At 40.6% G+C, this 16,806-nt stretch overlaps 1 protein-coding gene across 6 annotated transcripts in view; it reads left to right on the top strand.

Annotated features, from left to right (window-relative positions):
• The window catches only part of amph (amphiphysin), a 122,666-nt gene that overhangs the window by 52,932 nt on the left and 52,928 nt on the right, over positions 1 to 16,806 (top strand). For all 6 annotated transcript variants that reach the window (XM_064942891.1, XM_064942883.1, XM_064942862.1 and 3 more), the window contains exons 5-7: positions 13,133 to 13,228; positions 13,727 to 13,834; positions 14,232 to 14,317. In XM_064942891.1, the coding sequence (XP_064798963.1) occupies positions 13,133 to 13,228; positions 13,727 to 13,834; positions 14,232 to 14,317 (290 nt within the window). The remainder of the gene's footprint in view (positions 1 to 13,132; positions 13,229 to 13,726; positions 13,835 to 14,231; positions 14,318 to 16,806) is intronic.

Here is a 16,806-nt window from a genome sequence, read left to right as displayed (position 1 = left end):
ACCGACGGCCTGCGAGGTCTGGAATGAGACTGTTGAAGTCGGAAGTTTACATACACCTTAGCCAAATACATTTAAACTCAGTTTTTCACATGTCCTGACATTTAATCCAAGTAGAAATTCCCTGTCTTAGGTCAGTTAGGATCACCACTTTATTTTAAGAATGTGATATGTCAGAATAATAGTAGAGAGAATGATTTATTTCAGTTTTTATTTCTGTCATCACATCCCCAGTGGGTCAGAAGTTTATATACCAAATACTAATTTAGTGTAGCATTGCTACCGGGTAGCCTTCCACAAGCTTCCCACAATAAGTTGGGTTAATTTTGGCCCATTCCTCTTGACAGAGCTGGTGTAACTGAGTCAGGTTTGTTGGCCTCCTTGCTCGCAGATGCTTTTTCAGTTCTGCCCACAAATTGTCTATAGGGCAATTTGTGGGCTTTGTGATGGCCACTCCAATACCTTGACTTTGTTGCCACAACTTTGGAAGTATGCTTGGGGTCATTGTCCATTTGGAAGAACCAGTTCCTGCCTCATGATGCCATCTATTTTGTGAAGTGCACCAGGTCTTCCTGCAGCAAAGCACCCCTAAAACATGATGCTGCCACCCCCGTGCTTCTCTGTTGGGATGGTGTTCTTGGGCTTGCAAGCCTCCCCCTTTTTCATCCAAACATAACAATGGTCATTATGGCCAAACAGTTATATTTTTGTTTCATCAGACCAGAGGACATTTCTACAAAAAGTATGATTTGATCTTTGTCCCCATGTGCAGTTGCAAGCCGTAGTCTGGCTTTTTTATGGCGGTTTTGGAGCAGTGGCGTCTTCCTTGCTGAGGGTCCTTTCAGGTTATGTTGATCTATGACTCGTTTTACTGTGGATATAGATACTTTTGTACCTGTTTCCTCCAGCATCTTCACAAGGTCTTTTGCTGTTGTTCTCGGATGGATTTGCACTTTTTGCAGCAAAGTACGTTCATCTCTAGGAGACAGAACGAGTCTCCATCCTGAGCGCTCTGACGGCTGCGTGGTCCCATGGTGTTTATACTTGCGTACAATTGTTTGTACAGATGAACGGGGTACCTTCAGGCATTTGGAAATTGCTTCCAAGGATGATCCAGACTTGTGGAGGTCTACAATTTTTTTTCTGAGGTCTTGGCTGATTTCTTTAGATTTTCCCATGATGTCAAGCAAAGAGGCACTGCGTTTGAAGGTAAGCCTTGAAATACATCCACAGGTAAACCTCCAATAGACTCAAATTGTGTCAATTAGCCTATCAGAAGCTTCTAAAGCCATGACATCATTTTCTGGAATTTTCCAAGCTGTTTAAAGGCACAGTCAACATAGTGTATGTAAACCTTTGACCCACTGGAATTGTGATACAGTGAGTTAGAAGTGAAATAATCTGTCTGTAAACAATTGTTGGAAAAATTTCTTGCATCATGCACAAAGTAGATGTCCTATCTAACTTGCCAAAACTATAGTTTGTTAACAAGAAATTTGTGGAGTGGTTGTAAAATGAGTTTTAATGACTCCAACCTTAGTGTATGTAAACTTCCGACTTCAACTGTACATCTAGTTCATCTGTCTTGTCAAATATGGGTTCTTCCCCAATGCTTGGAAGTCTGCTGCAGTGATACCTGTTTTAAATCTGTTTTATCTGTTATATCTGTTTTAAACCCAACACTGGTGGAAATGTACTGACATACAAGCATTCTTACAGTCAAAAGTAGCTGATCGTCTGACTGATCACCAAGTTCAGGGCAACTCCATACATAAAATGCCATTTGGATTCAGATCTAACCATTGGTGAAGTCGGTGCAGTCTTTTTGGATCTTAAAACGGTCCTTGATACTGTGAATCATAAGGTTCAACTATCCAAACCATCCTCCCTTAATGTGTCCACTGATGTCATTAGTTGGATGTTTTCCTTTATGACAAACATAAGTCAGTGTTTGTTTGGGGGACACTCAGTCAGACTCTCTTTACTATAAAATTGGGGTCCCACAAGGGTCAATATTAGGCTCTCTTCTGTTTACCATCTATATAAATGATCTCCCACTTGCTTGCCCACAAGTTAACATGCAGTATGCAGACGATGCGGTTCTGTATGTACACACAAAACATTGACAATTGGTTGTTAACAAGTTAACTGATGCTATGGTACATGTTTCTAAATGCATGACAAATTCTTGCCTGCATCTAAATATCGACTGTTTGTATGTACTTCTGTAAGAAATCCGTTGATTCTTCCCAACCAGCTGTTCATGTTATTAATGGGGGATAATCTGATAGTTGTGTCTAACTTCAGGTATCTTGGTTTAATTTTGGACTCGAACTTGACATTTAAGAAACATCTGAAGAAGGTTGTTAAGTTTGGATTATCCAAAGTTAGGTTTAAATTTGAATTGAAAGCATGGCTAAAAATCTATCCAAACCTGTACACATGAGTTATCTGTGGTTCCTCTATATAAAACGACAGTTGATGATAGTGTTGTTGTTTTTGTTTGAATTATATATTATTGGTATGTTGTATTGTTTTAGTGAGTATTTGTATTGTGGTTGTGTAATTGTCCTTAGATGCCTTGGGACTACGGGTGCAAATGATATTTTGGCTAAACCCCAGCACATTTACATGGTTGTTGCATTATTGTAATATTGATGTTGATTCATGTGCATTATGCCCTATAAATAAATACACAGAACATACGCTACCGTTCAAATGTTTGGGGTCACTTAGAAATGTTTTTGAAAGAATAGGACATTTTTTGTCCATTAAAATAACATCAAATTGATCAGAAATACAGTGTAGACATTGTTAATGTCGTAAATTACTATTGTAGCTGGAAATGGCAGATTTTTTTTATGGAATATCTATATTAGCGTACAGAGGCCCATTATCAGCAACCATCACTCCTGTGTTCCAATGGCACGTTGTGTTAGCTAATTCAAGTTGATAATTTTAAAGGCTAATTGATCACTAGAAAACCTTTTTGCAATTATGTTAGCACAGCAGAAATCTGTTGTCCTGATTAAAGAATCAATAAAACTGGCTTTCTTTAGACTAGTTGAGTATCTGGAGCGTCAGCATTTGTGGGTTCGATTACAGGCTCAAAATGGCCAGAAACAAAGGACTTTCTTCTGAAGCTCATCAGGCTATTCTTGTTCTGAGAAATTAAGGCTATTACACGCGAGAAATTGCCAAGAAACTGAAGATCTCGTACAACGCTGTGTTGTACTCCCGTCACAGAACAGCGCAAATTGGCTCTAACCAGAATAGACAGAGGAGTGGGATTCCCTGTGCACAACTGAGCAAGAGGACAAGTACATTAGTGTCGTCAACTGGCAGCTTCATTAAATAGTGCCCGCAAAACATCAGTCTCAACGTCAACAGTGAAGAGGCTGCCTTCTAGGCAGAGTTGCAAAAAAAAGCCATATCTCAGCCTGACCAATAAAAATAAAAGATTGAGGATGATTGGAAAAAAGTGTTATGGACAATACAAGTTTGAGGTGTTCGGATCACAAAGAAGATCTTTCGTGAGATGCAGAAAAAAATGCTGTAGGAGTGCTTGATGCCATCTGTCAAGCATGGTGGAGGTCAGGGTGATGGTCTGGGGGTGGTAAAGTGGGAGATTTGTACAGGGTAAAAGGGATCTTGAAGAAGGAAGGCAACATCATGCCATACCCTGTGGTAGTTGGATCCAATTTCCTCCTACAACAGGACAATTCTGCTGGTATTCTGTCTATAATGGAGTGGCCGGCACAGTCACCCCATTGAGCTGTTGTGGGAGCAGCTTGACCCTATGGTACGTAAGAAGTGCCCATCAAGCCAATCCAACTTGTAGGAGGTGCTTCAGGAAGCATGGGGTGAAATCTTGAGATTATCTCAACAAATTGACAACTAGAATGCCAAAGCTCTGCAGGGCTGTAACTGCTGCAAATGGAGGATTATTTGATGAAAGCAAAGTTTGAAGGACACAATTATTATTTCAATTAAAAATCATTATTTATAACCTTGTCAACGTCTTGCATATATTTCATATTCATTTCGCAACTCATTTCATGTACGTTTTCATGGAAAACAAGGACATTTCTAAGTGACCCCAAACTTTTGAACGGTGGTGTACATAAACAGCATACATAGAGCATACTAGACACTGACCCATTTCCTGAACTGAGTCAAGGTTACATGTGAGGTTATGACAGAGCCAAACAGCATACATAGAGCATACTAGACACTGACCCATTTCCTGAACTGAGTCAAGGTGGTGTACATAAACAGCATACATAGAGCATACTAGACACTGACCCATTTCCTGAACTGAGTCAAGGTGGTGTACATAAACAGCATACATAGAGCATACTAGACACTGACCCATTTCCTGAACTGAGTCAAGGTAGTGTACATAAACAGCATACATAGAACATACTAGACACTGACCCATTTCCTGAACTGAGTCAAGGTGGTGTACATAAACAGCATACATAGAGCATACTAGACACTGACCCATTTCCTGAACTGAGTCAAGGTAGTGTACATAAACAGCATACATAGAGCATACTAGACACTGACCCATTTCCTGAACTGAGTCAAGTCAAGAGGACAATAGCACCCTGACAATATCCATCAATATTGATCATGGGAGGAATAAATGATCGTTTTGGAATCAAATAAAACCTTCAATTTTAAAGAAATGCTTTATTGAAAGCAGTAAAGAGATATGATACCAACTGAATGAATTTCTGCAATATTTAAAGTGGAAGTGACAGTGTTTTACAACATGAAATCGTATTAAAGTCATATACACCCACAGGAAGAACGAGCACTTACATATGGTAATTTTCGTAAATTCATAGAATGTTTGGGAATGTGAACATTCTATAGCAGTATACAGTGGGAAAACGGCCATGCGTTTGGATAATAAATAGACACGGCAAGAAATAATAAAAACATCTGTCTTGTCCAGGACCGGAGTCTGCGCAGACCAGTGCACCATAGCCAACCAGAGCTACAGTAGGCCTATATGCAAGTAAGCCATTTGCCATCATTCACTTTGAACTGGACTGGGTGTTTACAGGCAATAGCAACAGCGCGACTTTAGATCATTAGAACGCATTTTACAAAAGCCACTTGAATGTATTTCTGCTAAAATGTAAACACCACGGGAGTCCTCTTACATTTGGGAACTTCAGTCCTATTGATCAAACAACCATGAAAAGGTAGGCTGTCTCTCCCTCAATTGCCTATGCAAATCGACAACAACAAGATCAACTAGAGCTAGCCAGAGCGAGATAAGCTAAACTCTAACGAGGGAACATTAGATAAACCCTTTCAAACTTTAAGCTTGTTGGCCATCAGACTTGCACTGAAACGATAGGGAATAGTAAGTCGCCTGCCCGTGCTTCTGCAGCTTGCCTGCCAATGCATGCTTGTCCCAACCAAGTTCAGCATAGCTAGCTTGCAAAGCGATTCACATTTCTTGCAAGCTAACCTAATGACACCTGCATCTCTAACTACTGTAGCCACTGAAAAACGATACGAGGGGAAAAAGTCAAGTCACTTACCCACTCCTCCAATGGCATCACATCCTCGCAGCAGCTCGTTAGCTAGCTAGATAACAACCCAAACTGCCAATTGTTTTTTTTAGAAAATGAATGGCCCTTTTTAATGCCCACTTTTGTACATAGGATGCTGTATGTAGCATTTTAACATATTAAAACAAAGCAGAGATGCATAATATTTGTTAGAACTTCATGCTATGCATGCAGATGTACATACTACACTACACAGTATATACACAAGTATGGATACCCCTTCAAATGAATGGATTTGGTTATTTCAGCCACAGCCGTTGCTGACCGGTGTATGAAATTCAGCACACAGCCATGCAATCTCCATAGACAAACATTGGCAGTAAAATGGCCTTAATGAAGAGCTCAGTGACTTAACGTCACCGTCATAGGATGCCACCTTTCCAACAAGTCAGTTCGTCAGATTTCTGCCCTTCAAGAGCTGCCACAATTAACTAAGTGCTGTTATTGTGAGGTGGAAACGTCTAGGAGCAACAACGGTTCAGCCGCAAAGTGGTAGGCCACACGCTCACAGAATGGGACCGCCGAGTGCTGAAGCGAGGAGCTCGTTAAAATTGTCTGTCCTCGGTTGCAACTCTCACTACCGAGTTCCAAACTGCCTCTGGAACCATCGTTGGCACAAGAACTGTTCGTTGGGAGCTTCATTAAATGGGTTTCCATAGCTGAACTGCCACACGCAAGCCTATGATCACTATGTGCAATGCCAAGCATCAGCTGGAGTGGTGTAAAGCTTGCCGCCACTCTGTAGCAGTTGAAACGCGTTGTCAGAAGTGATGAATCACACTTCACCACCTGGCAGTCTGACAGACGAACCTGCCCGAATGCATAGTGCCAACTGTAAAGTTTGGTGGAGGTGGAATAATGGTCTGGGGCTGTTTTTCATGGATCGGGCTAGGCCCCTTAATTCCAATGAAGGGAAATCTTAACACTACAGCATACAATGACATTCTAGACGATTCTATGCTTCCAACTTTGTGGCAACAGTTTGGGGAAGGCCCTTTCCTGTTTCAGCATGACAATGCCCCCATGTACAAAGTGAGCTAAATACAGAAAACATTTGTCGGGATCGGTATGGAACAACTTGACTGGCCTGCACAGAGCCCTGACTTCAACCCCATCAAACAACTTTGGGATGAATTGGAACACCGACTGCGAGCCAGGTCTAATTGCCAGACATCCGTGCCCGACCTCACCACTGCTTTTGTGGTTGAATGGAAGCAAGTCCCCGTAGCAATGTTCCAACATCTAGTGGAAAGCCTTCCCAGAAGAGTGGAGGCTGTTATAGCAGCAAAGGGAGGACCAACTCCTTATTCATGCCCATAATTTTGGAATGAGATGTTTGACGACAAGCAGGTGTCCACATACATTGAGTCATGTAGTGTATGCTGCGACCCTAATCAAAAAGTATTTTATAACTCCAAATAACAAAAATGTAGCTAAATGGTTGTTTAAACTTTAAAACACGGTTTTCATTTTTTTTGCACTGCACCAGTGCGGTTGAATGCAGCATTGCTATATGGTGAACTCAAAATGTATTATAGTTGAGTAGCCGGGCTACTGCTCAAATGTTGCTGCAATATGCCTACATCTCCTTTGCATGGTGTGTTGTTGCAGGTGTTGTTTTTTAGTTATTCATTGTCAAGCTAGAACTGTGGCGTGTGTCTGTACACTGTCCCACTGTAAGGACACACGAAAGCAGCGCAATTGAACTTAATTCACCGATGCGAGCGCATCAGGCTGTGATTTCATGAAGCAGAGGACTCAACTGTTGACTCATTTACAGTATACTGACTTGTGTGTTCTATTTGACCCGCGGGCCTTGTATTTGACACGTGCACTAGCCTTTTAGCCACGTTATGACTGACTTGGGTCCTTGCTAGTTTGATTGTACTGACATTCCCAGACTTATTTACAGCCATCCATTTTCTACATTGTTATATTGAGTAGAAACTGAACCATCCTGAATGGATGGAGGCAGCAAAACAATGTACCTGGATTGTAAACTGTCATAGTACAAACGTGTTGATGCAACAGTTGCTAAGATGGGGAGAAGTCTGTCCATAATTAAGCACTGCTCTGCCTTCTTAACAACACAATCAACTAGGCAGGTCCTACATCCCTAGTTTGGTCGCAACTGGACTACTGTCGAGTCATGTGGTCAGGTACCACAAAGAGGGACTGAAGAAAATTACAATTGGCTCAGAACAGGGCAGCATGGCTAGGCCCTTGGATGTACACAGAGAGCTAACATTAATAATATGCATGTAAATCTCTCATGGCTCAATGTGGAGGAGAGATTAAATTCATCACTACTTGTTTTTGCAAGAAGTATTGACATGCTGAATGCACCGAGCTGCTGTTTAAACTACTAGCACACAGCTCAGACACCCATGCATACCCCACAAGACATGCCACCAGAGGTCTCTTCACAATCCCCAAGTCCAGATCAGACCATTGGAGGTGCACAGTACTACGAAGAGCCATGACTACATGGAGCTCTATTCCACATCAGGTAGCTGATGCAAGTAGTAGAATCAGATTTTAAAAAACAGATACAAATACAACTTATAGAACAGCAGGGACTGTGACGAGACACACACACACACAGGCACAGACACACATACACGTAACACACGCACTCTACACAGACAATCACATGGATTTTGTATTGTAGATATGCCTTGGCAGCAGCTAATGGGAATCCTTAATAAATATGAATACAAAGACCAGTCCAGCCATTATTTACAACCAAGAAATGTATTGGTGAATTATATTAATTATGCATTGAACTGCATCCATCTATTCTACCAACAATGGCTTAGTGTACATCATGGAGCGTTGAGTCAAATAGAACCTATTTTTAAAACCTCTTGTGAAGTTGGTTTTGCAGCATAAACTGGGAATCTGATATGTTTTACTGATGTTATGATTGTCTGTTTGTTTCATATCTGCAAAGTAGTTTAAAAGCTGTCAGTTACACTTTTTAATATACTAATGTTCTCTGAGATGTGGGGAGTTATGATCTAGTCATTGAAAGTAGTGATTGTTTAACTAAAAGACCAGAGTGCCCCTTAATTTTTTTTATATAACTAGGCAAGTCAGTTAAGAACAACTTATTATTTACAATGACGGCCTAGGAACAGTCTAGTTCTGCGGCAGGACAACAGATTTGTACCTTTTCAGCTCGGGGATGTGATCTAGCAACCTTCCGGTTACTGGCCCAACGCTCTAACCACTAGTCTACCTGCCACCCTTAAAGGCATAGTTCAACCAGAATTTATGTTTCGGTCAAATTCCTCTTAGCCAAATTGAAATTCTCTGATAGTTCCATCAAGTCACCAGTGAATTTGTTCACAGCTGATAATCAATCCACGTCTGAGGGCCCAATGAAATACAATATAATTCAATACAACTTTATTGTTCATATTACAGCAATCAACAGAAACAGATGTGGCTGTAAGACTACATGAGGAAACGGTTACAGTTTTGAGTAACCCACTATTAAACATGTTAAGTTTGCTGAAAATAAACGCAGTTGACAGTGAGAGGACGTTTCTTTTTTTGCTGAGTTTAGTATGCCAAAAGTTCTCGGATGTCATCCTACATTCGCCAAAATACGAAGTATACAAGCAGTAGACACTATTTCCGTGCTCTTTCAATTTGGTGTCCTTGCTGTAGAGACACATCTCCACAAGATGAGAGCAAAGTAGAGGAAGAAGCGTATGCGCAGGCTGAAGCGTAAAAGGCGAAAGATGAGGCAGAGGTCCAAGTAGACTGGCCCATTCCCCTACTGCTGTGATTGTTTTTCTCCACCCATTCCAAGCCCTCCGTTTGAAGCCAGCGGTCCATGATTTACAAAGAGCTGAAGCCGGTTTCATTGGTGTGAAGGACAGATCCTGCCTACCCAGCCCTCTACTCTGCCAATGAAGGCTCTGAAATGACAAACGGACAGTCTGACAACTCTCTGAACTGACAAACAGAAAATCTGACAACGCTCTGAACTGACAAATGGACAATCTGACAGTCAACTTTTTCAATTGTTTATCTCGTCATAGTTGGTTTCATTGCAATCCTCTAGATGTTTGCAACACAGCCAAATGTGATTGTTTTTTTTGCGGGGAGTTTTGACCAAAGTGAACTGATTTGAAGACAACGAGCAATGACTTCATTGCAAAGCTTTGTTGATTGACTGTATTTCTGCCCAATGACCACTGATCTTCTTGAAATCTAGCTGGGTAGATAGCCAAATAGCTGAGGTAAACGCCAGTATGTGATGGTTATGGGTTGGACCACCATCCCTTGTTTGTAAACGCACGCGTAACAAACTTCATTCTCGCCATTGACCATCAGAGCAGTTGCAGTCACGCTTGTTATGCACAGCAGTGTTTTGGAAAGTAGTATTTTGGAAAGTGTTTTTTTAACGATTTCATTGAAGACATCATGGAGAATAAATCAGGAAGAGCAAAGTCCAAGTCTAAGTATACAGAATTGCACCAGATTATATAAGAGATTGATGGGGAAAGTGAGACAGATTTTTTGTTTGAGGAATCTTTGAGTGCTATGATTCAAACATTGAAGAGCTGTTTCTGCAAAGACAGGACTACTTCTGGACGGGTAAGTGCTCATGCCGTTTTATGAAATGCAATTTGCAATGAAATGTGTCATGAAATGTGTAAAGTACACATTGGCTATAGTCACCTTAGTAACTGTTCCCTCTGCTCTATACAATACATATCTGTTTATTTTATGTGATGATAAAAGGCTCATACAATACAAATATTTTTAAATATTTTCTTTCACAGTGATAGCGACTCCGACTGGGAGCCCCCGGTGCCAAGCTGCTCGCTCTACCTCTGCCCCCTCTACTCCTGCCTCCAGTGGTGTTCATATGGGGCCATCACCTGCACAACTTGTTCAGTTTGCCTCGTTTTTTCTAATATTTTTTAAAACATTATGTATATTTTTTGTGTGTTAGAATTGTTTTGCACTGTTCACCAATTCGGGCCACTTGGGTACATTTGGTGCAACTTGTGTGGGACACCTGGGTGACTTCATGCTAAATGTCATTCCTAGTACATGTCAATATTATCGCTTGCACAGTGCTCCTTGGGATGTTTAAAGCTTGGGAAATCTTTTTGTATCCAAATCCGGCTTTAAACTTCTTCACAACAGTATCTCGGACCTGCCTGGTGTGTTCCTTGTTCTTCATGATGCTCTTTGTGCTTTTAATGGACCTCTGAGACTATCACAGTGCAGGTGCATTTATACGGAGACTTGATTACACACAGGTGGATTGTATTTATCATCATTAGTCATTTAGGTCAACATTGGATCATTCAGAGATCCTCACTGAACTTCTGGAGAGAGTTTGCTGCACTGAAAGTAAAGGGGCTGAATAATTTTGCACGCCCAATTTTTCAGTTTTTGATTTGAAATATCCAATAAATGTCGTTCCACTTCATGATTGTGTCCCACTTGTTGTTGATTCTTCACAAAAAAATACAGTTTTATATCTTTATGTTTGAAGCCTGAAATGTGGCAAAAGGTCGCAAAGTTCAAGGGGGCCGAATACTTTTGCAAGGCACTGTATGTAGCATACAGTATGTTAGTTTGGGTATTCGAACACAGCCATAGTCTGGGACAGTTGTGGGATGCGATAGATCTCAAATAATACAACCACTAGCATAAGCAAAATATGTTTTTACGCAATGTGGCTGACGTAACAGATCAGAACGTTTATCTTAAAATGTTGATGAACTATTAGGTTATTTCTTCACATTATAAGTGCATCAATGTGCACATGGCAGTAGGCTATAAGCATATGTTCCATTAGCAGGAAAACACCATTGTCAAAAGTGACCGTAACTGTGTTTATGTATGTAATGCTTTTATTGTAACGGTGCATTTTTATGGTGAAATTATTTTCCCCAAGCTTGACTCTCACGCACTGCTCATGTATCCCAGTTAGGCTTTACACCCCAAGCGGATCAATGTGCTTAATTTTAAGAAGTTATTTGGCCACTTTTAGTTGTGATACAAACCTTATCAAAACATATAGGCCTATGGGCTAGGCTACATGAGGTGTGCGACTATGATTCATGTTTCTTGCCTTACGCTGGGCGTCATTCACAAGTGATAATATAAAATTCACAAGTCATAGTCTAATATCAGACTATTCTCGATTTAATCTTGTCTTTACATATACTAAATAATATATGTGTGAAATTTGTTTTGATTTAGAATGGACCGTTATCATGCACCTGTCTTGAAACAGGGCCAGGGGAAAAATACATGTCATCTCTGCACTTAAATAGCAAATGAAGTACTCTTTTCCTCTTTTCCTGTGGTTTATTTCCATGCAGGCCAGGTAGGCTATACTCCTGTTGTATAGATAAGCAATGTGTATAAGGAAAGTTGAGAAATAAATATAGTAGGCCTAGCCTATAGAAAGCTGATGGGATCCTCCTATTTTTAATAGAGGCCATCACTGTTTTCTCGCTCAATTGCATAGCCTGTAGAAATGTTGCACAACATGAGCTCATGGGCTCTCATGTAGTGTTTGATTAGATTTTCGATGACATTTGCATTGATATCAGACAGATTAAAGGGACATTAGAGTGCTGAGTACTAGGCAGTTAGCACGTTTGGTAGGCTACTATTGACCATCAGCATCACCAGAGCTTGGATAAACCTAATTATCGTGACTAAACGGTCACGTGGAATTTGACTGTCTTCATGACTCGTGTCCACCGGGGTGGCGGTAATATGGTCACCGTAACAGCCCTAGGTGTGAAGACTTTCTGAAGGCACTGTATGTTAATTCATCTCACTCACAACTGTTGCAGGAAGAACATCATGTATTTAGCATCCACCTTTTCATTTACCCCCTTCATCACTGTAAACTCTATCATAGGGATACAATCACTGTGATGGGATACAATCACTGTGATGGAGTTGAATCTATTGGCACTGATATCACCCCATGAAGCGGCTCGACAACATACATGAAGACAAACCCTTTGGGAGTCTGTGGAAACAGGGACACTGAGTGTGTGATGCTGAACATGAGACAAAAATAGAAACATTATTTGAATATGTATGTACACTATAGCAAGCTAAATGCACTACTGAACCTTTGCATAATACAGATACTGCTTTTGAGGGACATTTCGCTCTTAAATTAAAGTTTGTCAGATGTTTTCAGATCTCAAAAGTAGACAAATGTTGCGATATGTCAACATTCCAGACTATCTGTTGTGTAGACGCAGCAACTGTATATGCCTCAATCCCAAATTAATGGAAAAGATTGGCGCCGTCTTAACTTCCTGGTTCATTTATATTTTCTATTCATTTGTGGTGGAGGCATATGGCTGGATCTACATAACAGATGTTATGGGAAGTGGTTTCATCTGGACATTAGACTACTTTAAGGTTCTAATAATGTCTAAAACTTTAAATGTAGGTAGACTGTATATTACACCATATGCCTGTTCTCATCTTGTTCAGCATCTGGCTAACTGAAATGTTTCTCTGTGTCTCTCTTTTAGAGCTGTGATGTCTTATGGGAGGACTTCCATCTGAAGCTGGTTGATTCATCACTTATCACACTGGACACGTACCTGCAACAGTTCCCCGACCTCAAGGTACAGTGTACTGCATAAAAACAGCTTAGCCTTGGCTCTGTCGTCATAGAAACTAATAGCAGTCCTGGGCTACACGAGTTGACTCTTGCCTTTGACCAACTCAATCAAATTGATAAATGTTGAAACACTAGCTATGTATTTGTCATTTATTTATCCAATATTGTTTATAGTACAGCACTATTTGTAATAAATTAGCTATTAGCTATTCCGGCATATTCGTAATATGCTCACGGTCCCAAAGACTTAGAGAGATTTCAGGCTTTTTTCCCTGTGGCTCACTGTGCATCCCAAATGGCACCCTATTCCCTATGTAGCGCACTACTTTTGACCTGGCCCTTGGTCAGAAGTAGTGCACTATAAATGGAATAGGGTTCCATTTGGGTCACAGCCTCAGAACCTGTTGACACCTTTATGCTTGGAACGTTTGCTTAGGGGAAGGACTTTGTGTACTACTGTATTGTATTAAAACCGGTCCGTGTGGTAATTACTCACCGCCAGATCCGTGTGGCGAAAAGAAGCAGAAAGCTAATTGACTACGATAGTGCACGGCACCATCTCGAGACCATTCAGGCGGTGGTCAATAGAAGTGATCGGAAGGTCTCCAAGGTAAGTCTTGTGCAGTAATGCAACAATGTGCTATTCTGTCCGCCTTTACCATTGTAGTGAAGAGGAACACAACTCTTTTACCAAAACGAAAATACCTCATATGCTATAATAGTTCACCTTTCCAATAGTTTTGTGATGTAAACCCAACAGACTAGAGCCATTTAACAACAGCCTAGTCTCCAACCATAATTGAAAGTGGGTGTTCATTAACATACTGGACGTCAGGTTACGTCATTCTTATGGCAGTCTTCTAAGAGCATCACGACAGTACACGACGGGTAAAGTACTGTGTCTCAAGTGTAAAAGAGGATCCTTGTGCAGTTCATCTTCAAGGTGCTGGTTATGGCAGGAAAGAGATGTTAATATTTCCCCCCTCGTTATGTATTTCTCTCTTCAGGCAGAGGACGAGTTGAAAAAAGCCCAGAAGGTGTTTGATGAGCTCAATGTTGATCTGCAGGACGAGCTACCAACTCTCTGGGATAGGTAAACTAAAATCAACACCTGGGTCACATTCACTACGCACCATATGGAAGGAAATGGGCCAACATGGAGAGTGGCCTAACCTGATTTGTCCAATAAGAAGCGCTGTTTTTGTTTTCCGTTGAAAAACGTTTTGGTACGATGTGCACTAATTAATACGACCCTAATTCAAACGTATAGATAAACCAACATTGTGGTCTTTATGCTGTAGCTCCTCTTCCCATGGTCAATTACAAATCAAAACTAATGGTTTCGGATACTGTAAAAAAAATATAAATATATAATATACTACAGTACTATTATGCAGTGTTATTTTTGTATTGTTATTGTTCTATTCTAGGTGCTTTAACATATAAATCCTTTAAAGTCGTGAATAAAAATGTGTTAATCATTTTACATCCATCCCAAGTGGAACCCTATTCTGTGCATAGTGCTCTACATGTGGGCCCTGGTCAAAGTAGTGCACTAAATAGGGAATATGGTGCCTTTTGGAATGCAACCCAAGATTTCTTCTATAGTTCCTAGGTGACTGTCAGTCGAGATGTGACTCTAGATACCTTTATTTCTCTCTGTCAGTCTCTCGTGATGAAGTCCATGTATATCCATGGGTCAACAAGTCTCCATAGATATGCCTAGACCAGAAGATTATTCCCAGAATAAGCACTAGTTTAAAACGATTGATATGATCATTATTGTAGCCAAGGTATTAGCTTGTGTCTGTGTTTGTCTGTCTATCGTACGTTTGTTTAAAATAATATATTATACTGATTTACTTTTCCTATATGTGTGAATGACAGTCGTGATGTACAGAATAATATACATTTAATAATGAAATGTGAATGGAAACAATGAATTGTGGCTTTACAGCTATAGAAAGCCCTAAATATAAATAGAATTCAACACACAGCATAATAGTATCATGGTGCTTTCAGACGTAGGGGATTGCCTGAAAATGTGCTGACAGAATCGCAATAATAAAATCAGATTCCCTTTCAGTCGATCTCTGTTTCTGTCAGACATGCAGTTAAACTAGTGGTGAGATAAGGTGTTAGGGAATTTGATCTGTTCTGGGGGAGAGATATTGTCCATTGTGTTGTGTGTGTGTGCAGGTGTCCTCAATGTTCATATAACATGTTGTTTTTCCTCCTTATCAATGAGGTAGCCAGTCTCACACAGAAGGCTAAGCAGAATTGCCTTGTGACTAGGGAAACGCCTAACCAGATGGTGACTAGCTAGGTTGCCAACTGGAGCCAACTGCTATTGTGCAATGAATTGGACTGTTAATATAGCTGTCTATTTAACAAAAGAGACCTGTCTTCCAAAATCTCTCTCGAAGTTAATAGGTGTTCACCAAGACTGGCCAATAAAAATAACTGCATGTGTAGTGGATCCGGTGTAGCGGTCTAAGCTCCCGATACCGGACCACATATGCTCCCTGTAGACAGAGGTCCCAGCCCCACCTCGGCCACCCTCTCTACATCTCCCGCTGTACTGACAAAAATCCTTTAAAAAATATACACAAGGAGGACCATATTCTAAATATACGAAAGCTGTGGGATTGGAAAGTGAAAATCTTTGGGGAAACTTTCATTCTAGATCCTTTTGAACGTTGAATGCCTGGAGATTGGAGTAGTGATTAACATCAAGCATTCTGATTTAATTTAGGCAATGACTGTACAACCGGTTACTATAATCTGTTTTACCATTAGGATGTGGTGACATGCTGCCTCTTATGATTTAATTTAGGCAATGACTGTACAACCGGTTACTATAATCTGTTTTACCATTAGGATGTGGTCACATGCTGCCTCTTATGATTTAATTTAGGCAATGACTGTACAACCGGTTACTATAATCTGTTTTACCATTAGGATGGTGCCTCTTATGTAATTGTCAGGTTCACATTGTTAGGTGTGACTGTCTAGCATTATCAAAGCACATACAGTATACTGTGCTTTTAGTTGATTCTGATTGTTCTTAGGTTAAAGATGTTTGCGTATCTGGACTCTAGATCACGGATCTCAATGGTTAACAATAAGTTGAAGACCTTAATTGAAATGCAATTACTGTGCTGAAGATTACTCATTATTCATGAATGAACTTCATTAAAGTTTCAAATAATTATTTTCCCTCATCAATCTACACAGTATTCCCCATATTGACAAAGCGAAAACAGTTTTTCTACAACTTGATTTGAGTCCAACTGTTGATTGGACATGATTTGGAAAGGCACACACCTGTCTATATAAGGTCCCACAGTTGACAGTGCATGTCAGAGCAAAAACCAAGCCATGAGGTCGAAGGAATTGTCCGTAGAGCTCCGAGACAGGATTGTGTCGAGGCACAGATCTGGGGAAGGGTACCAACACATTTCTGCAGCATTGAAGGTCCCCAAGAACACAGTGGCCTCCATCATTCTTAAATAGAGGACGTTTGGAACCACAAAGACTCTTCCTGGAGCCGCACGCCTCTGCCAAACTGAGCAATCCAAC

Source organism: Oncorhynchus masou, chromosome 3, assembly GCF_036934945.1.
Source record: "Oncorhynchus masou masou isolate Uvic2021 chromosome 3, UVic_Omas_1.1, whole genome shotgun sequence".
NCBI classification, from domain to species: domain Eukaryota; kingdom Metazoa; phylum Chordata; class Actinopteri; order Salmoniformes; family Salmonidae; genus Oncorhynchus; species Oncorhynchus masou.
This window is presented reverse-complemented; position numbering and strand designations above follow the sequence as displayed.